General features: G+C 53.2%; 9 protein-coding genes; 5 read left to right on the top strand and 4 right to left on the bottom strand.

The window, feature by feature from the left end:
- Positions 1–8,396: 8,396 nt before the first annotated feature.
- Positions 8,397–8,897, bottom strand: CHC_T00003236001 (hypothetical protein). Its single transcript, XM_005714656.1, has one exon. The coding sequence runs from the start codon at positions 8,895–8,897 to the stop codon at positions 8,397–8,399; it is 501 nt and encodes a 166-aa protein (XP_005714713.1).
- Positions 8,898–9,791: 894 nt separating this feature from the next.
- On the top strand, positions 9,792–11,348 carry CHC_T00008968001 (Putative protein disulfide-isomerase, PDIA-2 Endoplasmic reticulum lumen). XM_005714655.1 is given in 2 exon segments: positions 9,792–11,171; positions 11,172–11,348. The coding sequence occupies 1 exon segment, from the start codon at positions 9,792–9,794 to the stop codon at positions 11,169–11,171; it is 1,380 nt and encodes a 459-aa protein (XP_005714712.1). The 3' UTR covers positions 11,172–11,348.
- Positions 11,349–14,281: 2,933 nt separating this feature from the next.
- On the top strand, positions 14,282–16,480 carry CHC_T00003235001 (hypothetical protein). Its single transcript, XM_005714654.1, has one exon. The coding sequence runs from the start codon at positions 14,282–14,284 to the stop codon at positions 16,478–16,480; it is 2,199 nt and encodes a 732-aa protein (XP_005714711.1).
- A 437-nt stretch (positions 16,481–16,917) lies between these two features.
- CHC_T00003234001 (hypothetical protein) lies at positions 16,918–18,303 on the top strand. XM_005714653.1 is given in 2 exon segments: positions 16,918–17,436; positions 17,437–18,303. The coding sequence occupies 1 exon segment, from the start codon at positions 16,918–16,920 to the stop codon at positions 17,434–17,436; it is 519 nt and encodes a 172-aa protein (XP_005714710.1). The 3' UTR covers positions 17,437–18,303.
- A 483-nt stretch (positions 18,304–18,786) lies between these two features.
- Positions 18,787–19,717, top strand: CHC_T00003233001 (hypothetical protein). XM_005714652.1 is given in 2 exon segments: positions 18,787–19,350; positions 19,351–19,717. 1 exon segment carries the CDS (start codon positions 18,787–18,789, stop codon positions 19,348–19,350), a length of 564 nt encoding a protein of 187 aa, XP_005714709.1. The 3' UTR covers positions 19,351–19,717.
- Positions 19,718–20,272: 555 nt separating this feature from the next.
- On the top strand, positions 20,273–21,265 carry CHC_T00003232001 (hypothetical protein). XM_005714651.1 is given in 2 exon segments: positions 20,273–21,052; positions 21,053–21,265. The coding sequence occupies 1 exon segment, from the start codon at positions 20,273–20,275 to the stop codon at positions 21,050–21,052; it is 780 nt and encodes a 259-aa protein (XP_005714708.1). The 3' UTR covers positions 21,053–21,265.
- A 480-nt stretch (positions 21,266–21,745) lies between these two features.
- Positions 21,746–21,835, bottom strand: CHC_T00003231001 (hypothetical protein). The gene has a single exon (XM_005714650.1). It carries the CDS (start codon positions 21,833–21,835, stop codon positions 21,746–21,748), a length of 90 nt encoding a protein of 29 aa, XP_005714707.1.
- Positions 21,836–22,332: 497 nt separating this feature from the next.
- Positions 22,333–23,398, bottom strand: CHC_T00003230001 (hypothetical protein). XM_005714649.1 is given in 2 exon segments: positions 22,333–22,432; positions 22,433–23,398. The coding sequence occupies 1 exon segment, from the start codon at positions 23,396–23,398 to the stop codon at positions 22,433–22,435; it is 966 nt and encodes a 321-aa protein (XP_005714706.1). The 3' UTR covers positions 22,333–22,432.
- A 2,007-nt stretch (positions 23,399–25,405) lies between these two features.
- CHC_T00010027001 (Thioredoxin-like protein 4A) lies at positions 25,406–25,834 on the bottom strand. The gene has a single exon (XM_005714648.1). It carries the CDS (start codon positions 25,832–25,834, stop codon positions 25,406–25,408), a length of 429 nt encoding a protein of 142 aa, XP_005714705.1.
- Positions 25,835–26,653: the final 819 nt, after the last annotated feature.

Raw genomic sequence — 26,653 nt, 5'->3', positions numbered from 1 at the left:
GGGTGGTAGGCCGTCGTGAGATAATGCCGCACCCCCAGGAGGGCGCATACCGCGTCGAAGAATTTCGCAGCGAACTGAGGGCCATTTTCGGTTAGTACGTAGCGCGGCGCTCCGTAAACGTAGACCCAGTTGTCCAAAAACGCATTTGCGACGACCGAAGCGGTTGTGGTCCGGAGCGGAATACTGCGCGTTAGCTTGGAGAACCGGTCGGTAATTACCAACACGTGTTGGTTTTCCGTGCGCGGTCTTGGGCAGGGGCCCCAGGAGGTCCATCGCGACAAACTCCAAGGGGCCCGCCGCGGGGAACAGCTTGAGATCCTTTTGGTTCTTGACAAGCGTCCCACGGGTCGCAGCACACGAGGTGCAATTCCGTACGGTCGAAAACGGGTCGCTGGCCATGTGTGGCCAGTAGTACTCCCTGCGAAGGGTGTAGTACATACGCGTCGCTCCCGGGTGACTTGCCAACCTCGGATGGTGTGCCAGGTACATTACCCGGGGGCGCAACCGAGTCGGTACCACGCGCTGCAGGGTCCCGTCCAGCGGGGACGTCCTCACGAGAAATCTGTAACGGTCGATGTCGAACTTCGAGTTCGGCGTCCCGACGGTTTCCGCGGCGAAGCGACAGAAGGCGTCCTCAGCTTGTTCGCGTATAAATTCCTCAACCGAGATGGACGCAGCGTCGCGTTCCTCGGGAGTTATCGCGAGCGCGTGACAATCGTCCGGACGGTCTTGCGGCGGGTCCCAGTGCACATTGTCCAGGAGGGCCTCGCTGCCCTCATCGTACTGGACCACGAAGCACGGAACCTCATCATCGACCGGTTCGGTGTCTCCTCCGTCGATACGTAAGCGCGATACGCCGTCCGCGAGTTGGTGCTTGACGCCTGGGCGGTACTGTACGTCGTAGTCGTACTCCGCCAAGCGCAGGCGCCAGCGAGCGAGCCGACCGGAACTGTCCGCTAAATTGAGGACCCAGCGTAGGGCCTCGTGATCCGTGCGGAGGTTGAACGCGCTTCCGTATAGGTACGGCCGTAGGGTGAGGATGCTCCACACTACGGCCAAGCATTCCTTTTCGGTAGTCGTATAATTGCGCTCCGCGTCGGTCAACGCGCGGCTCCAATATCCGATCGGTCGAGTACCTCCATCGGGTTGCTCCTGTAGAAGGGCGCAACCCACTTGGTGTCCGCACGCGTCGGTGTCCAGCGTATATTTCCGTCCGTAGCGGGGCAGCGCGAGGATTGGCGGCGACACGAGGCGCCGCTTCAATTCCTCAAACGCCGCGTATTCCGCATCGGTTAATATCTCGAACTCGTAGGACTGATTCTTGCCGGTCTTCTTATTCAGCGGCGCGCCGATCTTCGCGAATCCTTTCACAAACCGTCGGTAAACGTGGCACATCCCGAGAAAGGATCGCAGTTCCGTTTGGTTCGTAGGCGCGCGCGCGCGCGCGCTCGATCGCGGTGACGTTGCGTCGCTCTACCTCCAACCGTCCCGGACGGGTGACGTGCCCGAGATAGGTCACGGAGGTGTCGAAAAATGCGCACTTCGCCAATCCTAGCGACACGCCCGCGGTATGTAGAAGCCGTAGTACCTCGCGCACATGCGCCATATGTTCCGTAACGGTGCGCGAGTAGACGATGACGTCATCGAGGTAGACCGACGCGGTCTCCCATTTCACGCGGGACAGGATGATGTCGACCGCTCGTTGAAATGTCGCGGGCACGTTTTTGAGACCGAACGGCATGCGTAGAAAGCCGTAGAGGCCCGAATGCGACGCGAACGTAGTTTTATCGCGGTCCTCCTCGGCGATCTCCACCTGCCAATACCCGCTATTACAGTCTAGCGTGGTAAAGACAGTGGCGTCGCCGAGCGAGTCGATACATTCGTCCATGCGCGGTAGTGGGTAGGAGTCGCGAACCGTAACGGCGTTTAGCTTGCGATATTCCACGCAGAACCGCATGGTCCCGTCATTTTTAGGGACGAAGACCACGGGGCTCGCCCACTCGGCCGATGTCGGTTCGATGACTCCCGCGCGCAGCATGCGGTCGATTTCCTTCTTCTCCTTCTCGCGCGCGATGGGTCCGGCTCGGTAGGGTGCTTGGTAGATCGGCTTCGCACCGGGCTTCAGCTCGATGCGATGCTTCGTAGCATCGATCTTACCCAAGTGGCCGGACCACATGTCCTTGAACTCGGACAGCATGTCCATAATTTCCGACCAGACGGTACTGTCTTCTGCACCAATATGGACGTCCTCTTCCCACGAGCGGGTCTTCTCCGCGTCCGTATCGGTCCGCTCATCCGTGTTAGAAGGATTGCCACTGTGGGCGTCGTCCGTTTCCGGTTCTTTGCGTCGCGCGCCTCCTCCCGTAGCGGTGGTGGATTTAATTCTGCCATCGTCCGTAACGGGTCCTTCTCGTCGCGCACCTTCCCCCGCGGGTGAGGAATTAATCCTGCCTTCGTCCGTAGCGGATTCTTTGCGACGCGCGTATCTTTCCGTAGCGGTGGAGGATTTTATTCTGCCATCGTCCGTAACTCGTTGTTCGCGTCGCGCCTGTTCCTCCGTAGCGGTCGAGGAATTATTTTTGTTCCCTCCCCCTTCCTTAGCGTCGGCCTCTCCGGGGGCCGACACGCCAAGTGTCAGGATGTGTGCGGGGGATGGCAACGCGAGACCCACAACGGTATGCTTGGGGACGTAGACCGCGCGGTTTCCGAAGTTGCTAACGAGCACCGTAAACGGCTCGCCCGGGAGGAGGTCCATGACCCCCTGGGCCATCAGGCATAAATTCTTATGCGCAGTTTTGGGGTGGTTTTGCAAGAAGCAAAGCCCCCCAACCGGTGTTGCGACGCGTACCATCGCTTGGGTCATCGGGGGTATCGTGACCCCCTTGACCACGCGAATTTTCCGTGACGGTACGTTCGTCGGGAACTGCGCGCGCTTCCGGTCGGCCGAATTTTCCTCCTGTGGGAGCTGCTGCGACGGTTACCTCGAGGCCATCTTGCGGTCGTGCCTCGAGGGTGTGACTCCCGTCAGCGCTACGGACGGCGCATGATTGAACAGCACCTTCCTCTGCGGTGGCAGGATCGCCTTCACGTGGGGATCTAGGAACGTGGTTCCGAGGATACAGTCCACCGCAAGGTTGGTGACAACCAAGAACGGTACGCGCGCGACGAACTCACCAATCCGGACGTACAGCTTGAGCTCGCCGAGGGCCTTCATCGACCTATTCGAAGCGTCGATGAGCGGCGGGCTCCGCGTGGACTGGATGGCAGCGCGCCACGGTTCTGCCACACAGCGTAGGTGGATTAGATTCGGGCCGGCGCCCGAATCTAGAACTGGCGTGATGGCGCGCATCATCGCGCGTCGTTGTCCGACCGTTGCGGTGACCTTATAATTTTGCTTCTTGAAGAAGCAAATTGCCGCTTCGTCCGTTCGGCTCTGCGATTGCGCGCGTACCGAAGCGGTCGACGGGGTGCCTTGTTTATTGAGGCTTGGCACGGGGAGGATCGTCGACGCCTCTACGCGTCCTCCCCGGCCCCCCCCGTCAACCCAAGGTCCTCGGGCCCCTCGTCCGTCAGCGGTAGCGCGGGTTCTTCCGATTGGACGGTCTCGCGCGGCTCGACCACGTTGATGCCCGTGGGAGCCTGCGCACGCGAATTTCGCCACGCGGTCGGCGGTTGGCGCTCGAACGGCGAATCTGGGCGGAGACCTTGACGGATCCGAAGCTTTTGATAATTGGCCTCGCCGGCCTGCAAAAGCTTCGAACGCAGCGCGCTATCCGCCACCACAGGACATTGCTCCTGTCGGTGGGTCAGGTCCAGACAGAACCGACACGGCGGGGGTCCGGGTAATCCTTGGTTGAAGAACTGGACCCGCTGGTTCTGTACTGGCCTTCCGTACGGATGTGGGCGCGCGTCACCGTGTTGGGCGGGCGCCATCGGTGCACCCGCCGGGGACCAGGCAGGTGACGGATGGTAGCTAGTCGGCGGCGAGCTAAGCGAGCTCGGCGTCGCCGACTGGTCCGTCACCGCCAGTATCTCCTCCGTTTCGGTTCCGCGCGCTGTCGGGAGTTCAGAAAGGGACTCGACCGACAGCACGGGCCTTGTCCGCGCGTTACGCGCGAACCTTCTCACCGAATCGGACGGTGCTTGAGGTGACGCGAGCGAGGTCGCCTGTCTTCGAGCCGAGCGGTGCGTCTCGCCTATCGCTTGCGCGTGGCCTGCCACCGCCTGGTAGTCCACGCCCGGATGCGTCGCGAGATAATTCCGCACCTGCGCGCACGTCGCTGGCAGAAGTCCCTCAACGAAAAGGGACTTCAAGCGCCTGTCCGAAAATACGGTTCCGCAGCGCAACGCCTTGTCCCACAACTGGTTACTGTACACCTCCTCCGTCATATTAGAGCTCTGACGGAAGGAGATGACATCACCGACCGCTTCGGAAATAACTTCGTCAGTCGCGTACGTGCGTAATAAAAAGTTAACAACTTCCGCGTAGGTTTCGAACATATCGCGCTGCTCCGCATCGACCGCCATGGTGTTCCCGTGTAGCCTGGACTGGAGCAAGGCGTGAGCCTGCCCAGTCACATAGAACTGGAAACACCATACGGCCGCGCCTTCGCTGACCCCATTTTGGTCGCAGGCCATCTTGAAGCGCGCGAGAAACCCTAACACCGCGATTGGATCTTGACCACCGAACGTGTGGGTTTTCAGCTGGATGTCCAACTTCTTCCGATAACGGTTATCTCGCCGTGCGGTACTCGCGTCGTAGCGCGCGCTGCGATTTTCCAGCCGATACGTGCGGTAGTCGACGGCCTTGGTGAACAGGTCGTTCAGCGGCCTGATCACCGGCAACCGTTTCGGATCCCGCCTCAGGGCAGACCGGCGGTCTCTGCCCCTGCGATGGCGGTCTCCTTCTCCGCCGGGGCTACTGTAGCCGTCCAGGTCCGAGTCTTCTCGCCGGAACCGACGTCGGTCGCGCGCATTGCGACCTCTGCGGTCGCTTCTGCGCGATCCGTCCGACTCGGTGTCCTCGTCATCGGAGGGGTATCCACCTCCTCCGGCATCGCGGTATCGCGTGTAGCGTCCTTCGCGGTTATCATCGGAGGGGTAACCGACCCCTCCGGCATCGCGGTATCGCGCGTAGCGTCCGTCGCGGTTCTTGCGCGTCGCCCTGTGGCGACGTCTTGTGTCTTCTTCCTCGGAGGGGTTTTCTGTACCCTCCGAGGTGTAGCCTTGAGCGCCGGGTGCGCTTCTTCTGCTCGACCGATACGGCTGTCGCTTTTCTGTCGCGAAGCGCCCCAGGCGGTTTTCTGTCCCGCGGGGGCCAGCCGTATCGGCGAGTACGGGAGGGCCATTTTCTGTGGGCCCTCCTGTAGCACCATAAATTGGTGGGAGGTAAATGGTCTTACCCTACGGGTGAGGGGCCATTGTACCGATCCCGGGTGCGGTGCCGATCGGTTCAGCGTGCGTTAGCGTAGAATCCGGAGCGGTTGAGTCGCGCTGCTCGCGTGCGTCGACTCCTGCTCCGGCGAAGGTCCTGGCCAGACGATTGGCCACGGCGGAGCTGATCGCTCCCTTTAGAGCCGTACCGGACGGGGATTCTTCATCCACAGTGGTGAGCGCGGTCACCACCTCGCATTGGACTTGAGCGGGTAGAAGTTCGTCCAAAAGCGGTGGTATCGCGCTGCGTACGTGCGCGTCCACGAGCGCGGGCACCGTTCGGTCGAGGCATACGCGCGCTACCTGGGGGAGTTCCGTAGCGAGGAACTCCTCGACCCAGGCCTGGATGCACGGCTGAATCGCGTCGACCATCCATTGGACGCGATTCTCAGTGCCTGCCGACCCGGCCGGCGTAACATCCGATGCGGACGCTCGCGTGCGGCCCGGTCGCGGTGGCAGTCGCAGCAGGGCTTCCGGGTTCTCCACCCGGGGGCGCGGTGCGCCACTGCCACTGCGGGTGCTCAGACGCCCGGAGGCGGAGTCTCCCCCTTGATCCGGTCGGTTCATCGTCGAATACGCTTCGCGATCGACGCGGTGATTTCTCAACCTTTTCCGTCCGTACGGTTCTGCGCGCGATCGAGCGACTACGCGTGCGGCTCAACCTCAAGAGTTATCCCCTCCACAAGAGTACCAAAATGTGGGATAACTCCTCTCCGCCCTGGGTTGGGTGAGAGGCGGAGGCTTTAGCGAGGGAGCACGCGGCGTGGACGCGACGCGCTAATTGAACCGATCGGACGAGCTCGCGAAAAGGGAGTGGCTCACTGGCCGGTTACGCGCAGTCGCCCCGTGGTGCGTGAACGGGAGCGACCGGTAACGGGTTAGAAGCCAGCGCGCGCGATAGACAACCGAAACGGACGTATATAGGCGCGAAAGGGACAGGGGCGAGCTTGCCCCCGTTTAGTGGTGGGACGGGTGCCAGGTCTTAACGCCGCAGAGGGACGCCTCGGACACCTGTCCCAGTACAGTAGTACAGTACCTGCCGCCTAGTGCGTGCCGGGTACTGTACACAATTAAAAAGGTAGCGCCATAATTGCTACTACCGCACGGACGCTGCTACTACACGTGTGCACTACTGTACACGCGTGTTGCTCACAGACTACCGCAAGGACGACACGTGTGCTAACGCGCACTCGTAACACGCGTAGACTACCGCTCGGACGACACGTGCACTACTGTACACGTACGCCAGATTACGACTGCTCGGCATGCGCGCGCGCTCGCTACACGTGGGCACAACCGCCCACGTGTATACCGTACACGGCCGTCTGATGACCTCCGCGCGCTCGCGCCGGTCATTATACTACACCGTCCTCGCGCTCTGCCATCTCGGGAGCTGTACGCGCCCTTTCTTCACGCGCGTGTGCATCACGCACCCTCCGAGCGGTAGCCTCTTGCCGCTCCTCCTTCTCCCTCTGCTGTTGAGCAGCTGCGCGAGCATGCTCGTTTGTGGAGTTTGGTGTAAGATTGCGCGCTGTAGTTGGAGCTTCTTGGCGCATACGGATCTCTTCGGCACGTCTCTCGAAGACCCGCAGCTCCTGCTCCCAGATTGTTTCAGAGAGCGAAAACTTAAGATGACCCCGCAAGACGAAATCTCTGTCGTGATAGATGTCTTTCTCGTTAACAGCAACGGCAACGAGGTTTTCTACCATTTCCATTGCCCTACTCAATGTACGCATGCTTCGAGTCGCCCCCCGGGGATCGTCGCGGCAGACGTCCGGGTGAACCAAGGCAGCGAGATGGCGGAAAGCTTTTCGAACAGCTGATATCGGGGCAGTCGCTCCCATGAAGCAAAAAAGTTGTAGGATGGTCGTAGCATTTTCTTCCACAACATTAAAGTGACGGAGGGCCTGCAAAGCCGTTTTCGGTAGGTCTGGGACTGTTGGGGGCGACATGGTTGTCTGGTTTGAGCAGCGGCCTTAGGGTGACGTGGGGGAATGCAGGGCAGAATGCAGGGTGAATCAGGCGGAAGTAAAGAGATTATCGAGACCAGGAGCAGGTCGTTCGCGGGTAGGGTAACAACGTGGGATTACGGGGTGATTCTTTATTGTCCCTCACGGCTTAAGGGGTGATTCTGCTGACTAAAATGCGACATTTTCCGTTGTGATTGGAAACGATGGTGACATATGAAAATCACCTACGGAGCCGTCCATCCGCTTCCTGTTCACCCTCCATGCCATCCACCTTTTCCCCTGTCACGCCCCTGATTGTCTAATTCTGCAAGCTGTCACCGCCCCAATCACAGAATCTCCCTTTCAAAATAGACGTTTGCGGTAGAGATGCTCTAACCACGATTTAGAGCCGCGGTGGAGATGCCCTAATTTCAAAATTGTCTATTTGAGCCTTTTGCCAATTTAAGTCATTAGAGCATCCCCACCGGTAGAATCAAATACCCAAACAACCAAAATTTGATGATTTGATGTCGATTGAAATCCCCACCGGTGCAACCAAATCATCAAATTTTTGGTGTCGATCTAAAAATCGGAACCAAATATCAAGAATTTGGTTCGGGTAGTCTCTGTTTGATTACCCTTGACAATCCAGTTGTGCACGTTCTATTGGTCGACCGAAACGGCTTCCCACCAAAAAGTGCATCGATGCGGTATTTGCCTCGAGATTACCAGTGTCTCCCGCCGATCCAGAATGCCCACTACGGCGTGCATGCTCTTCCCTTCCATCCCTCCAGAACGTCGACGGCCCCGCCATCCCTGATGCTCTTCCCCCTTCCATCCCTCCAGAACGTCGACGGCCCCGCCATCCCTGAGCGCGTCCTTCCCCGCCCGGCTCTTACACAACAACAACACTTCCTCGACCAACCAGGCGCGAATCTCCGCCATCTCCTCCCGTCCCACCTCCTTTGACCTCCCCAAGCACATTGCCACCGCCGCCGTACCCCCACCAACACATCATGGCACTCGTCCGCCATCGCGCAGTTCCGCACCCAGCTCGCCCCCGCCAGCCTCTTCTCTGCCTCCCCCGCCTCCAGCAATCTCAGCAACCTCGTCAACAGCTGTCTCTCCGCCTGCCTCCCCTCGACCAACAGGACGTCCCTCCCCTCCTGGCTCGCGCACGCATTCGACAGCCGCAGCACATTCGGAATACTCGGTACCCTCTCCACGAGCACGAGTAGCGTGCCCCTCTCCCGAAACCCGTCCGCGCCCTCCGCTTCGTCCACGCCCGGCGCGAAGCGCGTCAGGTTGGACAGCAGCGCCGCGTGCAGCGCGACGACGTCCGCGTCCAGGACCACCTGCGCTGCGAGCCGCACCGCGTCCGCGTGCGTCAGAGCCGCCGGCTCCTCGTCCTCCGACAGGTTCACAAGCGCAGACAGTGCTAGAGCAGTGCGATTCGCTGCTCAGCAGCAGCAGCAGCCGCAGGAGAACGTCGCTCGCGGCTGTCGAGCCAATCATCCGCCGCAGCACCGCTGCCGCCGGCGCGTATGTTCTCTCCGGGATCGCGCTGCTCGCGGTTGCGTGGGGAGCGCGTGCTGTCCGTGAGCAGGGAGGACAGCGCCGGCAGTCTGTCTTTGTCCACGGTGGAGGTGAGAGGGAAGGAGTGCAGACAAAGTGGCGAGGGAGAAGGTCGCGGGATGGGTTTCGAGTGAGCGTGCGACTACGACTGAGGGTGCGATACGAGGGTGAGTACGAGTGTGAGTACAAGGATGCGATGGTGAGTACGAGGGGAATGTACTTCATTTGGTTCTCACCGGTGGGGTAGTTCTTTCCGAAGCATCAAACAGCCAAATAACGAAACAACCAAATTCTAGGGAGCCAATCAAATTACAGAAAAAGTGTGCCAAGTGTTGTTATTTGATGATTTGATTGCGTACCGGTGGGGATGCTCTTAGGGAAGGTACCCTTCCATGCCAGCGGACATTGCTGGCAGATCATAAAAACGCGTATATTTGATTCCTATTGGCCCTATACACTGTACTGACCTCCATCTAACCAATGATCAAGCGAATCCTTTAGATCTTGGAGAGATGATTGACTCTTTCAATCACTGTGGGCCCGGCAAACTCTAAAAAACAACAGCATCGATTCCTCACACTCGATTCTTCGAATGCATCACAGGGCATCTATTCCGCTGCTTACTTGACATATCCCAGGAGAGCAGTACTTTAGAAGTTGCGGCACCCCTGGCGACCTCTCTCGCTGCTGTATCGGGAGCGCTTGACTCATCTCATGATTACCCAAACCTTGTTCGTCTTCATTTAGCCACCGCACTCGCTACCAAGACAGAATATCCACTGCGTCGAACTACTAGCTCGTCGAGATCAAGCGGAGCAGGTTGCAAACCTTCCAATGAAGACCCTGTCACATGGACGAGTGCTAAAAGCGCTCACTCTGCTGCTTATCGTAGCTTCGAGTGCCACAGTAGGTCTGGCGGGCATGTACGGTGAGCATGTGGTTGAGCTTACCGCGTCCAACTTCGACAAGATGGTCATGCAGTCGACCGAAACATGGTTGGTCAAATTCTACGCCCCTTGGTGCGGCCATTGCCAATCGTCAGCACCTGCATTCACGAAAGCCGCGAAGAAACTCGACGGCGTGGCCAAATTGGGAGTCATCAACTGCGATGACCACTCTTCACTAGCGCAGCGCTTTGGTGTCAAAGGCTTTCCGACCCTCAAGATCTTCAAGGGGGATGGCAGCGCGGCACGCAGACCATCCGATTACAACGCGGGACGCTCTGCAAAGGCATTCGTCGACCAGGTCAAGTACGTCATGCCGTCATTCGTCGCGAGGGTTAAGCCTTCCGGACTTGACGCATTCTTCAAGGATGATCACAGGCTTCCCCATGTACTGCTGTTTACCGATAAAAGCTCGACATCACCTTTGTACAAGGGAATGTCCGCTCGTTTCAAGGGACGTGTTGCTTTTGGCGAAGTCCGCAAAACTGATGCCGCGGATCTTGTCAAAAAATACTCCGTGAAGTCTTATCCGGCACTGATTTCCTTCAAGGCTGGAGAGAGCGACCCCGAACATGCATCACTGTTCTCTGGGGCCATGGATCCAACCTCTTTGCATAATTTCTTTGAGAGCGTTGTAGGTAACAAGGACATCCCACCAGGTGAGCCGGCTGCCGAAAAAGAACCTGCAGAAAAGGTTTTCGCTCAGCCGAAAGCTTACTCAGGCGACGTGTCTATCATTAGTGGTACGAAAGCATACGAGGAACAATGCGGATCGAGAAATGACGGGCGCATGTGTGGCCTGGCCTTAGTGCCTGGTGGCCGAACACATACCTTATTCGGGGACTTGAAGCCAATTGCAGAGCAGTACCAATACGATAACATGGCATTCGCCATACTAGACAGCACCATAGACGGGGGACGTGACTTCGCATCGCTGTTTGGCATCTCTTCTGACGTTGGCGGTTTCATTGTGATGCGTGCAAGAAAGAAGAAGTATGCCGCACTCGAAGCAGAGGATGGGCCAAGCAAGAGCGCTATTTCCTCTTTCTTGGATAGGATTGTTGGCGGTGACGGAAGGTTTAAGAAGCTCTCTTCAGAGTTGCCGAAGTGGGAAGTTAAAGAACCAGAAAAAGAAGGCGCGGGGGACTCTAATGAAACTGACAATGGTGCGAGCGAACCGAAAGACGAGTCTAATGAGAGTAGCGGGCAGTGTGGCACAGAGCCTCCAAAGGATGGTAAATCGTGTGGTGACCCCAAAGAGGAGTTGTAGAGGTGCCGTGGAGGATGCTTGTAGGTTGCATTGGACAAAAGACGATACCTCACTAACAATTGATATTCTGACATTCTCAAAGAACTGAGCCTCTGGTCGAGTTATCTCAGGTTCGATGAGAGCTGTGTTCTCCGGGATCGCCAGAGCGTTGTAAAGATTAAAGCGATTCCTTGAACAGAAATTGCAGTCCGGTTTCCGGGCTTCTGTTTGGCAGGACTTGGATCCCAATTGCAAGGAAATCCTGCCCATGCCTTGGCCCTCTTGTGAAGGGTACTAGGGGGACACTTTAGAATCATGTGAGTCAACTGACCGCTGTCCTCTGACTGCGACCTATTCCCTAGTCCTGACATGTTCATTGCCTGCGAACCCTTAGCAAAGGACGACTTGCAGGCATAACGCCCATAACGGAATGTGCGGCTCAAGGTTGTGCTGGAGCTACCGCAATACGATTCACGGGCATGCCGAGAACATTTCAAATGACCGCTCCCATGCTTCTAAAATAACGCCAGTATACTTGCCTGTGACTCGGAACAGCCTGACACAATGCACGCAGCGTAAGCGAAGTAATCTCCACGATTGTCAACGTTGCGAGAAAATGTGGAACCTCTACCTTCCGCCGCTCTCGCATACCTATAAATGTGTGGAGTGCGATCCTGTTGAGTCCTCGAAACTCCGCCGATCAAGGATTTCGAAATTTCTTACATAAGTTGAGAGCCTCAGGAGCAGAGCCCACGCCTCGCCTAGCAGGTACAACTGGGGATCTCCTTTGATATGCCTACAATAGCGGGTTTCTTTTTGCGAATAACAATGCAGCAAAGCAAGTGTGGTCTTCCGTCATCCTGTACAGTCAGTACCCATCACTTTTCCCTACAGTACTAGAGCGCACATCCAATGTTCATAGAAGCCAGGGATTCGATAGGGTCTTTCTTCCACACTCTTCTTCCATCACTAGACCTTCTCAGACCGATCTGACTGGCTGTTTCTTCCCAATACCAACGGGATGGCCCCCAAGATGCAACGAGAAACGCCGTTTCAGAAAGACGTCCGTCTCTGGAATGCGGAAAGAGCTGACGAATTTGTCGATATACTGCTGGGTGTGTCAAAACAAAGTCTAAATATCATCTCAGACTTCCAAAAAACTCAATCAAATTATGGTTGTGTTTTTAACGAAATTTCCCTGCAAAGACTTCTTAATTCAGCTCTGCTTCACAATAGATGCTTTTCAATGGTGGCACGGTGTTCCTACAAGATTCCCGAACGGCTCATACGGGCCACTGTGGTACAGCACAGGTACAAGTACTGTACCTCTACAGTGTACGCCCTGCGCCCCCTCATGCATGAGTAACCCTTCGAAGGGGACCTACGCTACAAGACCATCACATACACACATCTGACTGCGATAATACCGACCACACAAAAGCCCTGCACCAAGGCTTCTCTTTAGAAAAGACATCAGCTCTTGCACTTAGAAGATATTGCCATTTATGGAACAAAATCATGGATTGTGGAGAACTCGTGGATGAACAAAAAGTACGCTTTGAGCAACTTTTCGGAGCGAAGTGATGCTTCCAAGGAATCGGAAGACTTTGGACTTGCGTGCATAAAAAATACGCTCGAAGGCGTATCAGTTTCTAAAATGTCGATGACAGGAGCGTTTTAGATGTTCTGAGGCATTAGATCACAGACAAAGTCACGCCTACAGTTTAATATATAACCATATTGTCTAGCTTTCTTGTCCTCTTGATCGGAATGTACTTCCAAAAGCCTTACTCCCACTCCAAGCGAGAAGGAATCTGTACAGGCACATATGACGAAGCAGTGCTGATAAATGCGACTCTCTAGATTCCAGAATTGACGTAACTATTGTTGCAATAGAAAGCTATGCTCAAAGGAAGCAGGCCGCATATCGTCTAATTTCCTATTGCAAAGATACTAGATTCTAGGTGGTGTTTTTTTTGTTCCATTTGCGGATAGTCGTTAACTGGAAAACGCAAAAATTTAGTATTGTAGAAGCCAGTGTTACTCACTGTTTCTTCAACGCTCCCTGCGTTACCGTCTTGCATTACGCCAGTGTAAAAGTTTTGCATCTACAGAAAGTACACGGAGCTGGTTATCTTTAAACTTGCGTTGCAGAGAGTAGAGAGACAAGTTTGCGAGCAACTTGAGAACGATTCTCTGTTGAATATTCAAAGCTCGACGTCGTTCTCTGTTCGATACCCCTTTTGTTTTGTTACTAGAGTTCTTGTTGCTTCGCTGTTTTCTCTGGATACAAAATAAACAAATGCGCAAATCGCAATTTTTTTCATAGAGTTTATGTGATGTTGGTTCTGAGAATACGAAATGACACCCTATGCAGCCATCACTCGTTAGGAGACTAGGGACTGTAACGCCAAACTCAGTGCAACGATATAGGATAAATAGAAGTGCACCAGTGGCTTTCAATAACTCCCAGAAATCCTCCATGCCTGGCGAGGACTTCTGGTTATTTCTTCGTTTTGCCAAAGTCTGCGAAGCTGAACTTTGAAGCGAAGCCGTTTTCAAGCCCTTTGGAGAAAACTCCTTATCAAGAATCTTCAGTGTCGAGAAAAAATTTGCGAGACGACGGTTTTCATGAAACAGAGATGTCTTGCTTGTAAGCATGACATGTTCAACTACGACCTAGTGCATGAATAACGAAAGACCCTTTTGAGAGCGTTCACACTCACTGAGAGCAGAAAGGTTGGAGCAAAAATCAAAAAGGGCTCGCTTTCAGGCTTGGGTCGACACACTGTCTGGACTCAATTAACATCCACCTCAGTAACACGTGTATACCTCCGGTACGTGTCAATGAAACTGTAAATTTGCGTCGTACATCCAGTCATAGCTCGCGCAAAGCTTACATCTGGCCACATGGCGGCATGTGTTTTTTTTTATTCCGCTGAAAGATGCGCTCTCTTCCCCACTTCTCGCAGAGAAACACTGCTCTATCTTATCCGTGAAGGGGAAAAAGCTTGCATTTTCATTGACAATTTGCTTGGATCGATTGCAACTTTTCTGCGCGGGCTTCGACATGAGTTGAGGTGTCAAGGTCTTCACGGGTATGCTGAAGATGCCGCTAGAGGAGAACGGGCATGTCCTCCGAGTTTCCATCGCGAGAGGAAAGAGCTGAGGTTCCACAACCTGTGAAGAAGCGTGGCCGTTTCGCAGTTTGTGCGGAAGGTATAGGCCTCAACTCCGAAAGAAGCCAGTCCTCCGGGAGAAGGGAAAATAGAGAACCTGTTCCGAAGGGATATGTTCGCTATGAACTCGACGAGGAGGACTCTGAGGACGACCCTGACTTTGAGGCTAATGCAGACGTACTTGCAGATGAAGATGACGATGACCAGTACAATGGCCTAGTAGACATCAATGAAGGGGAGCTAGCACCTGATACCACGCGTCGGTCGGAAGCCGAACTCAACCATATTCTGAACGACCCACGCATTCAACAGTCCACCCGACGAATTGCAAGCAGAAACGGAGCATTCGATGACCTAGCGCGACCATCCGAACTTTATCCTACCAACCATGCATCTCTACCTTCACTAGGGCCCGAGCTTGGCCAAGATCCAGACTTTGACCTAGATGATCCCGACTTCGAGGTTGATAATCTTGACTCGACCGACGAAGAAGACGAGCGGGAGGATTCCGAACCATTTGATGAAAACAATGAAGATGAAAATATACATCTCCCTGATGACACTATTGAATTCGATAATTTCCATGACTCAAATGACATAGAAGTGGACGAACTAGATGAGGCAGATTCGGATGAATCTGGATGCGAGGCAGAAGAAGAAGAAGATGAGGACGATGAGGACGATGAATTTGATGGGAAGGAAGGCGCTCCGGATGAGTATCAGCAGTTTCTCATGGGCATTCTGGCGGAATCGGGAGATAGAGTTACCGAAGGCAGCCGTGATGTTCCTGGGGGACTACCTCCCCCAAGTTGGGCTTTGGATGATGATGATGATTTCGACTACCTGCGAGAGTCAGCTAGAGTACAAGACGACCCTCTTGAATATAGAGATGATTTGCAAGTCTCTCGGAAAGAACTGGTTCAGTTGTTCTCGAACAGCACGGTAGGGCTACGCCGACAAACGCGTCATTCACGAGCTTCCCAGACTGTTAAGCCGAGGCAATCAAATAGATCAATCCGTGCCCTCCCAATTTCACGAACATTGTCCTCCGCACCAGCTGCGGCAGCCTCTGCACCGCATCCGGTCGTTAACGGAGCCGTTTCAAACACACTAAGGAGCCAAACAGGTCCATCTGCGAACCGAAGCGTGCCTACTCCGTATATTGGAAGTCCAAACGCACCTTTCATCAACCTTCCCGTCCATTGTGTGAACATGTTGCATGAACAAATGTCCATTCATGTACAGCTGCTTACCGCTGTTCATGCCAAGGCGAAGAAGGTTTCACGAAGTGCTCGTGAGCCACGTTTTGAAAGCGGCGCGAATGAAACCGTAGACATTTCGACTGCAAACGCTGCCGCAAATCGTTCCGAAGTGTTGCTGCGAGGATTAGTAGAAAACAAGAAAGTGTCCGCACTATACCACCAGGCACTGGCAACCAACTTGTCACGGTTGAAGGCATTTTCTGAAAAGCTTCTGCATCGAGACGGAAACGCTGCGTTCAAATATGAGACCTGCAAGACTTCAGCGTACAATCTTCCGGTTCTTGATTTGCTTGAGCAATTTATCAGCGACTGCAGAAATGCAAACCTGGAGGAGATGCCCGGTAACGTACTCGCTCGCTTCAAACCATTTCACAATCCCCAAATATCTCAAGCTATGTGGACTCGCCCTCAAGGACGACAGTATTCAGCTTCAGGTTTACGTCCAGGTTGGTTTTCGTGGACAGCCGGAGACGATTTTTTGCTTGCAATAACGATGGCAAAATACGGCAGCAATGAGGTCGGGCAGTTTTCGAAAGATTTACTTCCGCATCGAAAAGAGGATGATTGCCAAACTCGTGTTAAATATCTCTCATCGCGACGCTGCCCAGATAACCCAGTCAAGAGACAAGTAATGCTGATAACCTCACCTCTCAACAACTATGAAGTAGAGCAAGTCACACGTGGGTTGAGCATGTTTGGGCGCGGCGCATGTCTTGATGATGCAGCAGTATGGAAGCGTATTCAGGCAGAGCTTCTGCCGGGGCGCGAGTGGTCCCACTTGCAGAAGCTTTGGCATTGGAGAGAGACTCGACGCAAATACAAAGCGAAGTACAGAGCAAGGTCGTACAAGAAGAAGAAGGCAATGAAGGAGCGCACACTACCAACCTAGCCTAATTTATGTGTCAATATCAATCGAGCAGTGAGCTTCTTTTATCCCAAGTCGTGAGTTTCGCCACTACTATTTATGACGGATAAACCGGAAGATGTTGGAACTGTTGTATAGACCCCAACCATCTGAGACTAATGCGACGTAATTCTTCATCTTCAAGGAGGTACGGGCATCGTTTCAGCTGTCCCACTCCCATCACTCACCAGCACGCGATAGATTTGTTCCCAGCGCGCTTACATACTGTATAGTATGATTGTAGTGATCGGCGGAGAGTTGAAGTGCGGAGAGAAGCCGTTCGCAGCTTTGTCGACGGCCGTGCCTATTTGCGTGGCACCAGATTGTACCAGTCAAACCAAATACAGGCCCCTGCCTTCCTCTACTCTGATGTGGCATATTTTCTACCAGTTTGCTTCTGACGCGAGCGGAAAGTCTCACGAATGAGGAAAGGGCTGCGAAGTAATCATCGCCGGAACGAACTAATACCGGTAAGCAAAACCCGCTTCTCACAGCCCCTGTTCTTTTTCGACCTAGCCAAATTTCATACTAGCGATGGAAAATCTAGCAAAATTCCTCTTGTGAATCACTCTCACCGCCCATCTCCATGGAGCTACAGAGGGTGCAAGCCTTCTGCGCATCCATTTCTACGTGCGCTCTGTGGAGTTGTGCTTATCCCAAATATGGCAACTGCATTTGTAGCGTGTCCTGTGCCCCGAGGGTTGTCCGTGAACTTTGGCCACTGCGAAGGCAGGGCGATGGTCAAACGCACGCGGCGGTTTCGTTTTGTTCCCTCGAAGACATCGATCCAAAAGTGCCCCACAGTCATATCTGCGAAGCAAAGTACATGTGTGCGATGCGGAGAGACTTTCACGTCTCATGAAAACTTTCCGGGAAGCTGTCGCTATCACGGAGACATAATGGGAAATCCACAGCCCCTAAATCTCTACGAAGGTATGTAGGATGCTGTTCCTTGGCATAATATCAAACGCATTAGACCAGCGGGTTACTGACCGCAGTTTGTTGCTCCATTGCAGACCACCACTTCGATGATCCGGCTCTCGACCATGTTAAGGGCCCGAGGTATGGCAGAAGATGGGCATGTTGCCAAGACACAGACCCTGGTGCCCCTCCGTGCAAGAGTGGGGTCCATGTGACGTACGATTGCCCTCCGGAGCGATGGACTGAGGCGCTCAAGTTTGAAGTGCAGTAGCAGTGAGCAAATGGGTTGCTTCTTCTGAAAGCAGAAGTTGCTCAGAACACGAGGTGCTTGTGCTCACTCGGCCGCGAAGGTCGCCTTGGTCTGGCAATAGCTCCCAATGAATAGGTTACGTGTGATCTTCGGTGAGTGGTGACATGCAGAGTGATAATAGAGCAGCCATCTCAAGATGTGTGGACGTGGAAGCATGAATGATTGCCATGCTGCAATTGAATCAGGAAGTCCCGGACCGTCGTCTACGAACGTTTTAAACGCGGAGTCTCACACCAGCGGGAGGGGGTAAGGTTTTCTCTCTCTTTCTAGTATCTTTTCTATCCACTGGAGGTGTTTCTTTTGTGAATCTTGCCCTTGCAAATCGCAAACATCAGTATTTAAGCCAAGGCACATCTAAGTCTGCAGCTGAACCTCACGAGGGTTTAAGTTAATGCACAGTATGCGGTCAAATGTACTCTGAATATATCTCGGGAGGTGTTCGTGGAAGAATTACGGTTGGTGCGATGTGGGGACTAAGCGTTTTGTTTCCATAGTTTGACTAGGTGCACGGTGGACGGGTACCTTTCGCAAGCTGTCGTACTGGAAAAATTAAAACACTGGTGAGCAGATATATCTTGAGCAGGAGTTAATACATGGGAACGTGTTCGTGCATCAGTGCTAATGCGGATATTTTAGGAGGCGAAAATAAAAATTCCCGTTCCTCTGGCCGAAGTGATGAAGGTTCCGTGGGCTGGGAGCGGCACTACACAGCGCACTGACAACGCCTTGAATGACAACTGAATGCAGCATGTGCCAAGCTGTTGTAGTGGAGGTAGAAGCTTGGAGCGTAGGCGCCTGGTTTCTCAAAGGCAGGGGAGATGCACTATTTTGAAGCGCACACGTGCTGGGGAGCACTTACAAGTTTGTTTAACAAACTACTGTACAGTAGGCCTTACTTGGGGCAGTATGCCGTGCTATAGTTTTGAGGGCGAGAGCAGGCTTCTCTTCGTCCAACGTCGTCGATGCGAAGGCAAACGACGCGTTTTCAAAGAAGACTCCTCCAGGACTAATATGACACAAGCGCGGAGAAAACTGCGATCTCAAACGTCTTCGAGTTGTGATGAGAATCTTACCGGTTTGCTCTCACGCTGGCAGAAGACAGTGGAGAAGCGCTCCGATGTGGACAACACAAATGAACATTGAAGAGGATTACGTGCGATTAAAAAGATTCCATTCTGTCGTGCGCCACGTCGTTCCACCAATCATTGCTCCGCCAAACCGCGATGTGCCGACACACGAACTAGGAAAGTTACAGAATTTCCCATACTGTATTGCGACACACGGTGGTCGTACCGGGTACGCTTCCCGTACAGTTTTGAGTCAAAACTGTACGGGAAACGTCCTTCTTGAAGGTTGTTATACTTGCAATACTTGCACCACCCCATCGCTTTTTAGTCCCTCCTCTTCCACCTTCGCGCACCACCCGCCTTTCCATTGCAACCTCATCCACACCCAGGCCTTCCGCCGGCAAGCCGCCTCCGCATATCACCATGGGCAACGTTCTCAGCTGGGAGTCTCAAGACGCGCAGGGCCAGCCGCGCTCCGGGTTTGCCAAGTGCATCGACCCTGTCGGCGCCTGCTTGCAACCCTCGGCCTTCACCCTCTACGGTGCGAATGTAGATGAGGCAGAACACGTCAACCATCCCGGCCACGACGCCCAAGACTCCATCCCGGACGACGCTCACATCCACTCAGAATTAGTCGCCCCGTCCACGCCTGGTGCCATGCCCCCGGCCAAGGCCGAAGAGTTTTGAGCGCCCTCGCTTTTTAGGCCCTCTCGCTACCTGACCTTACCAGCACCCGGCCCTTTTCGTGAACATAGGCAGCTGTGCATCGACCTTCGTCCCCGGAATCCAGGCTTTCAGGTATTTTTTGTTGTGTAGTTCGTTAGAAGCGGCGATTGCTTGACGCTCTCTGCTTTCTGGAGCGGCGACCAGTTGGTTTTATACATGGCGAAAATAAATGCGTGAATTTCTAATGGTTAGAGCCCATCTTCTCCGTCGCTTCCGCCTCGACTGCCGTTTTTCTCTCCTTGCCCCAAGTGTTGTGCCGTGTTTTGTGTCAACCTCATTGGCTCGTGCCTCTGCGCACAGGAAACCTCCTCCCCCAGGGCATCCCCGACCTTATGCGGTGCTCATACGGAAGCGAGCAAAAACCCATGCGAGTCACGGCCTACATCCTCCTCTTTCTGCGCTCTACTGATCAGACCGACCACAGTTTTTGCAGCACCTAACAGAGACAAAACTATGCACTAGTGGGACACGCTCTGGCATGTGCTCTAAGGAGTGCGTGGCAACCGATGCAGTCTGGTAGCTCTTTACACAAGCCTTGACCATGTTAAGGCAAGCATCTTTGGGTAGCTCTCTGTAGACAATGAACCTCGGTCTACGATGGTATTCAGAGTGGAGAGAAGCAACACGCCAATGTCTTTCTTCATTTCACTTATGCTTGTCTCTTAACGCATTGCGAGTACATGGCATTCGTGGGACCAACAAACAGGTGAGCTCCAAAATTTTAGAGCCGGAAGTGTGCGTCTTGTGAAAACAATGCAAAAATTCTTCCAAGCATATTCAGAATTAGGGTTATCTCGGCCGCTTTGCGAGAGCTGCAATCTCGCCAAAAATTTCAACATCCTGCGAGCTCCCGCGGCCTCCTTCGTCTCAGAAACATCTAACCCACCCCATCCTCTGCTCCTGCTCTTCAGTACCGTTGCATTGTGCGATTTTGTTTACCACTACGACTCCAACCTATTCTTTGACCCGTATCCTCTTATCGGACAAACGCGATCGATGAAGGGTCCGGCTTTCGCACCGTTTGCGCCGGCGGGTCTTTCTACCGGGAAGGACTTTGCCGGAAGTGCAACATGCAGTCGGCACCAATTCCGGGGGACTGCAATTGCAGTGAGCAACCGCGTCGTTCTTCCATCCTCCATGCCCATTGTCGCTCCTCTCCCGGCGATGCCAACCATTGAAGCCATGCGTCACGGGAAGCGCATTGCGAAGCTGAACAAGCCGGCCGACCAGCGCAAGGCGCTTCTTCGTGCGCTTACGACCGAGCTCATTCGGCACGGCCGCATCCAGACCACCCATGCGCGTGCTCAGGCCGTGCGCAAGCCTGCGGATCACATGATCACTCTCGCGAAGGATGGCTCGCTGCATGCGAGGAGGCAGGCCCTTGGCTACATCTACGATAAGGCCCTTGTGCACGCGCTTTTCGAACAGGTGCCAGAGAGGTATGGAGACAGGAATGGAGGATACACTCGCGTGCTGCGCACCATGCCAAGGAGGGGCGACAATGCGCCTATGGGTATCATTGAGCTCGTGTAGAGCAACCACCATGGCTGCATACGCTTCGTGCTTGTTTTAGAAGGTGTTCGCGCTGCTTTTTGTCATCGGAATGCGGCTGAATTGGAGTGATTACGTAAATATTTGAGTCTTGACCCAGGCTGCAATGTATTTGGGAGCGTCTAATTCGGTTTCGCATAGATCACGCTGCGCTGATCGCTGCGCAGGTAAAATAGCCCAACACAACTTTCAAAACTAGTTCGTCGCGCTGGCCCGTCTTGTTGCTGGTACAATACTTTTCCGCATTGTCTTATCAGTGGCACACGCTTTATCTATTCATCTTGAATGCGAGACTCAGAGAACACGATGTAGCAGCTTTGTCTTTGAAACCACACAAAGAACAAGGCAGGATAGCGATGTCATTGCTGTAACTTCTTCGGCTGTTACACTTGCGGATTTCACTTCACTTCCTACCCACTTGTGCACAGGTACAATTGATGTTTTGTTGCGATTCACTGTGCTAGAGGGTCAGAAGAAATAGTCACTGACGCCATAAAACTAGGTCTCCCGTCGTCGTTGACCAAATGTAAAGACACACACGGAACGTAGTATGGGGCCCAAGGTTGCGTCGAGGCCTTTGTGAAACCTTAAATATTTTTGGGACCTATTTTTTATCTATGACAAGTAAAATGGGACCTACCCCATGGACTGTTCGTTGGCACTTCACCAGGACGATTAGATGAGCAACTCTCGCTTACTACTTTCATTGTGATCTGGAAACTCCCGTATGTCTAGAATAAAGGTGCTATCACTGTACAAAAGCATTCTCCGCCTTCATAGACAGAAGCTTCCAGATCTGTACAGGTCGGTGGGCGACAAGGTATGTGCATGAACATGAATGCTTCGCCTATCATGAGGAGCGTTGTGGCGGCAACATCTAACATGTACAATTCTTTCTCTTACTGGAATAGTACTTGCGGCAAGAATTTCAAGCCCATCGCAATGTCAGCGAGGAACAGCACCAACAGTTCATGAAGCAATGGCAAGACTACGCAGCTCATTTAACGGTGGAAGCGGTAAGCTGGAACGCACCATGTGCTCCGACCTTTGAAGTGCGTGCTCTCATGAAACTGACGTGACGACTTGTTTTGCATACAATGCCACCGAGCAGGACCTCTTTGGGGTTGGTCGCGAAATGGCGGACGAAGACGTCGAGGCTTTGAGTGACGATCAAAAAGTGCAGTTGCAAAAGCTCCGGGCATCGGCGGCCAGCATTGGGGTCCAAGCCAAAGTTGAAGCAGGCGAAAACCCTTATGAAGACGTGAAAGGAAAATGATGTTTTACTGTGTGCCCGTGGCAAGTCTGTACAGGAGAATTACAATGCGGCAGGCATGATGCGACTCTCTTCAGCGTCGTCCACTTTCACACCAATTCTGAGGGACCTAATCGTTCGAGAGAACCTGAGCTAGTCTTCGAGTTAAAGAAAAAGAAGTTGTTGATTGGCTCGTCTTTGCCAGATACGTATTTGATAACTTCTCTTCCCCACATTCCGCCAACGATGGCGGCCACAGGAGGAATTGTAAACTGTGCCACAGTGCCAACTTGCACTAGTAGCTCCTCTTTTGAATGAGATGGCTTCTTCTCCGCTTTAAGCTTGTCGTAAGTATCTAAAAGCGCCTTTTGGTCGGCCTCATCGCCGACAGGCATCCTGCCGTGCTGCCCTTCAAACTCAAGCAAACTCAACGCTACATGCCAGCCAAACTCCGATCGTCTCGTCTCCTTCCCCCAAGGTGCACCGACCGCTTCGGCGTATGTGCAAAACGATATTTCGTTCTCTTGCATTGCAGTCGACTCAGTTTCAGCCTTGGGATCTTTCTTCGCTTTGACCTGGAACTTGTAGCTTTTTCCAAAATCAAAGAAAACCCATCCAACTGTACCCGCGGTGCGACCAGTACAAAAAGCAACGCCTTTTTCGCGGCAAGCGTTTGCAATAACAAGTTCTTCTTTCTTTGACATGCCAATCGCGCAAACAATTGTGAATTCATGAATGGTGGGCAAGATATCCTCAATGACATCCACTCTGACGTGAGGGTTCATGTCACACAAAGATTCAACAGTGGCATTGAGATTTGAGCCCAAAAACCCACGGCCGCACGATTTGCTGGAAGAATATAGCCCCAGACGGGCTATACCAGAAAGGACGACGTTTTTTGCCAGTTCGTGACCGAGGAGACTACATGAGGTCCCTGCAATTAAAACGTGCGACTCAGCAAGTCTGCGTTGCGCCTCAACACCCCAGAGGCGAATCTGCCTATCATAGCGGTCGTACCATTCGCGTTCGCCGCCCGTCAATTCGTGAGTTGCTGTTGCTCCTGCTGCAGGATCCATAGCCGTGGAAAGGCCTTTCTTTCACACTTTGTCTTTCGCTGTATCAATGCACGGAAAATGGGATAGCTGGGCAGAAGCAGTACTCTGCCAAGCGACAAAGCACAGCATAGGCAAGTGGGCCTTCACTTTGGCGGGAGTATGGGTGAAGACGGGATCTAGCAATGCCTAAATTAGGGTTACAATAGTAATTGCACAAGTTATTAATATGCTCCACGTGTACAAGTATTGAGCCAATAACAGCGCTGGGAGTAGTGGGCTTCTCTACCCCCCTTCTACCCCCCTTCTACCCCCATGCTACAGTAGTACATAAGCACCGCCGACGCCACCACTTCCGCCGTCGCCAATTGTTTGACCCACAAGCACCTGACTGCTCCAACTGGGCACTATTAATAAGGTGATATTGCCACTCTTGCCTCGCGGAGAGGTAGGATTGCTCAAACCCCCCGCTGATGCCCTCAGTTCACCTGGACTTGTCGGAATTTGAAAATCCACGGCCGAGCCGATCGTCAGAGCGTCCTCAAAGCCCGCGACCTGCCTCACCCGTACCGTCATCATCAGCTTCGGACAGCAGTCAGCATCCTCATGATGATTCCAGTCACACTCGACAGAAGAAACGGAAGCTTCCGTACCGTGCTGCTGTCGTCCTTGAGGGGCGCCGGTACAAAGGGAAGCGTGTTTCAAGAAGAGACGCGGATTTAGAGCCTGAAGCATTTGAACTTCCGGATCATTTTTCTCGCAGCGATCATGATTCTAGTGACAAGTCTATATCTGACGGTGTCCTTGAAGTCGGAGACGACCTCCCTGGACTGGATGATGCGCGACAAGATGAAGAACAGATAATCTCAAGTCGCGCTGAGCGATTGAAAGCAGAGGAACGAGCCGTTGCAGCTCGATTGGTAGAGGTCGAGAAACGGGAGATCACACGGGCCCATGTTGTGCGGAAACAAAAGGTAAGTTGTCCTTACATACTCTCGATTCACCCACAGTGGGTGGTATGCCAGTGATTGCTCATGATGAGTATTTACCGTGCTAGACAATTGAATGCTTTGGCTATGAAAATAGCGGTTTATCCATTCTCTGAAGATAATGACCCTGCGCATACGATCCACACCAAGTGACACATCTAATTGCATTTTCTAACTGCTTTTCCTTCCGTGTTGCCGTTGTCACATCGTTATACAGGATCTGTATGATGCTGTCGTGAATTTCCGAATTAGAGTGCAAAATTTTGTCTCTTTAGCACGCCAGTTCCCGAGCAATGCCTTGAGAGAAGGGTGTAGTTCGTGGACCCCAGATGAGGAGCTCAGCGACAGCATGAAGATGACAGAAAGCAGTATGTCGTCTCTTGCAAAACAGGCTTGCAAAGCGTATTGCGCCACTTGGCCATCTTCTCAAGATAAGCATTCTGACAAGGATTTCGAGAAATGGAGAAATACTGTTCTAGATCATTGGGGGTCAAAGGTTGACGAAGCCTCAGGAGCAGTTCCGAAAGGGGGGTTCAAGACCATCGACACGACTGTGAGCGCACAGGTGAAAGCTTCTTTAGCCTCTGGGAAACATCTAGCGAAGACTCAACGAGTGCGGGAGTCCTTTTCTTTGCTTGGTGATGGCCTCGAGATGTTGCAAGGTTCCAATGAGTTGGAGTACGATGACGGTGACTTCTACAGGATTCTACTTCGTGAAATCATCGAGAGTGGAGAAGCTGCCGGAGGAGGGTTACAGTACTCTAAGCTGTCGAAAGGTGGCAAGGTCAAGAAGAAGCGGGACAGATCTTACGCCAAGGGTCGCCGTCTCAAGTACGATGTGCATGAGAAGCTCGTCGGGTTTCTCGCGCCCATCCCTCTTCCTGATGGTGGACCGGTAGATGAAATTGTCGCCGCTCTGTTTGGGCGACGGGGATCAATGCCCTCTACTGCATAAGAGCCGTTACACGTGTCTCCGCTCTCATACCTGCCTTATTTATCACATACACTGCTTTCAACTGTTTCGTTGATATGTAAACTTAGTCTAATACTGCAGCTTTGTGCTGTAGTCGCGTGGAGCGTCTACGAGGCCCCTGCCTTTTCTTGCACCACGATAGACGACCTCAATTATGTCAATCAGGTCTTGTGTATTCGTCATGGGGAAGGTTATCTTGTTGTTGTTTCCAGTTCCCATGTCGACCATGATGTGCTTGTCCCTGTGGAAAAACATGACGGTGCATGGATCTGTCAGTTGGTAGTCCTCGTTAAAAGCTGTCACCTGTGAGATGTCGACAAGGTAGATCACTGCAAAGTTCTTTACCAACTCTGCCACTTTGTACAGCGTCTCATCCATGATCATGCAAGTCGGGTCGGAGTCTGTACCCCAGCGAATGACGACCACGCGCTCCTCTTCGGTCTGCAAAGCATTATTGACAGCTTCTGCTGTCTCGAGATGTGGTAGCAGGTAAGACATCGCTCAACCGCTTGTGCTCCCTGTAAACCAAACGTCAGAGCTTGACAAACCTGGGAACTGAGCGGCCGCACGCCACAAGACAATGTAGCGGTTTACGTCTCTGTGAGGTTATCTCATGCACATAGAAACGATCCGTCCGGTTGCTCGATGTCGATGTTCGGCGCGGGCGTGCTGCTCTTCTTCTCTGCGGCACAACGAAGAAGACGTATTCCAGAATGTGCAGCACTTCATTTCCGTCGGAAAATATGGCAATTTTGAGTGCGGGATGCTTTAATTTCGCGAAATTATAAAACATTTTGGGCTTTACGGATCAAAAACGCCGACCTTCACAGAGCATTTCTATACCAGTCTTCAATATCCGCAACTCTCCGCATAGCAGGCTACAATTGGCACCACAGCAGAACGTCTGTTACTTTCTGGCGGATCCAGTTGCGGGTGCATGAAGTGATCGCAGTTTACCTAAGACACCTGGTGCCTCCCCCGTGTCGTGTCTGACCAAGGACCGCGTAAGTTCTGTTGCCCTGAGCATGGCTCTGAACGTAAGAGCACTGAAGCGCGAGTTCGAAGTAAGAACGTGGAAGCGGATCATCGGGGACAATCCGTACGTCGCCGTCGTTCAGATCACCGGAGGTCGAACATGGGGTCGAACAAATATCAAAGCTCGCATCTTAGGCGATGAGAAGGATTCACCAACCGTAGGAGTCCGTTTCGCAGTGCCGAGAGCAGCACGCGAAGGTGCTTTGAGAACCAAGTATGTCGGCCTGTCGGAATTGTTCCGCGGAAGTCCAAGCGCCGTTGTGTATGGAAGTGAAATAGATA

Source organism: Chondrus crispus, genomic scaffold (assembly GCF_000350225.1).
Source record: "Chondrus crispus Stackhouse genomic scaffold, scaffold_180, whole genome shotgun sequence".
NCBI lineage: Eukaryota > Rhodophyta > Florideophyceae > Gigartinales > Gigartinaceae > Chondrus > Chondrus crispus.
This window is presented reverse-complemented; position numbering and strand designations above follow the sequence as displayed.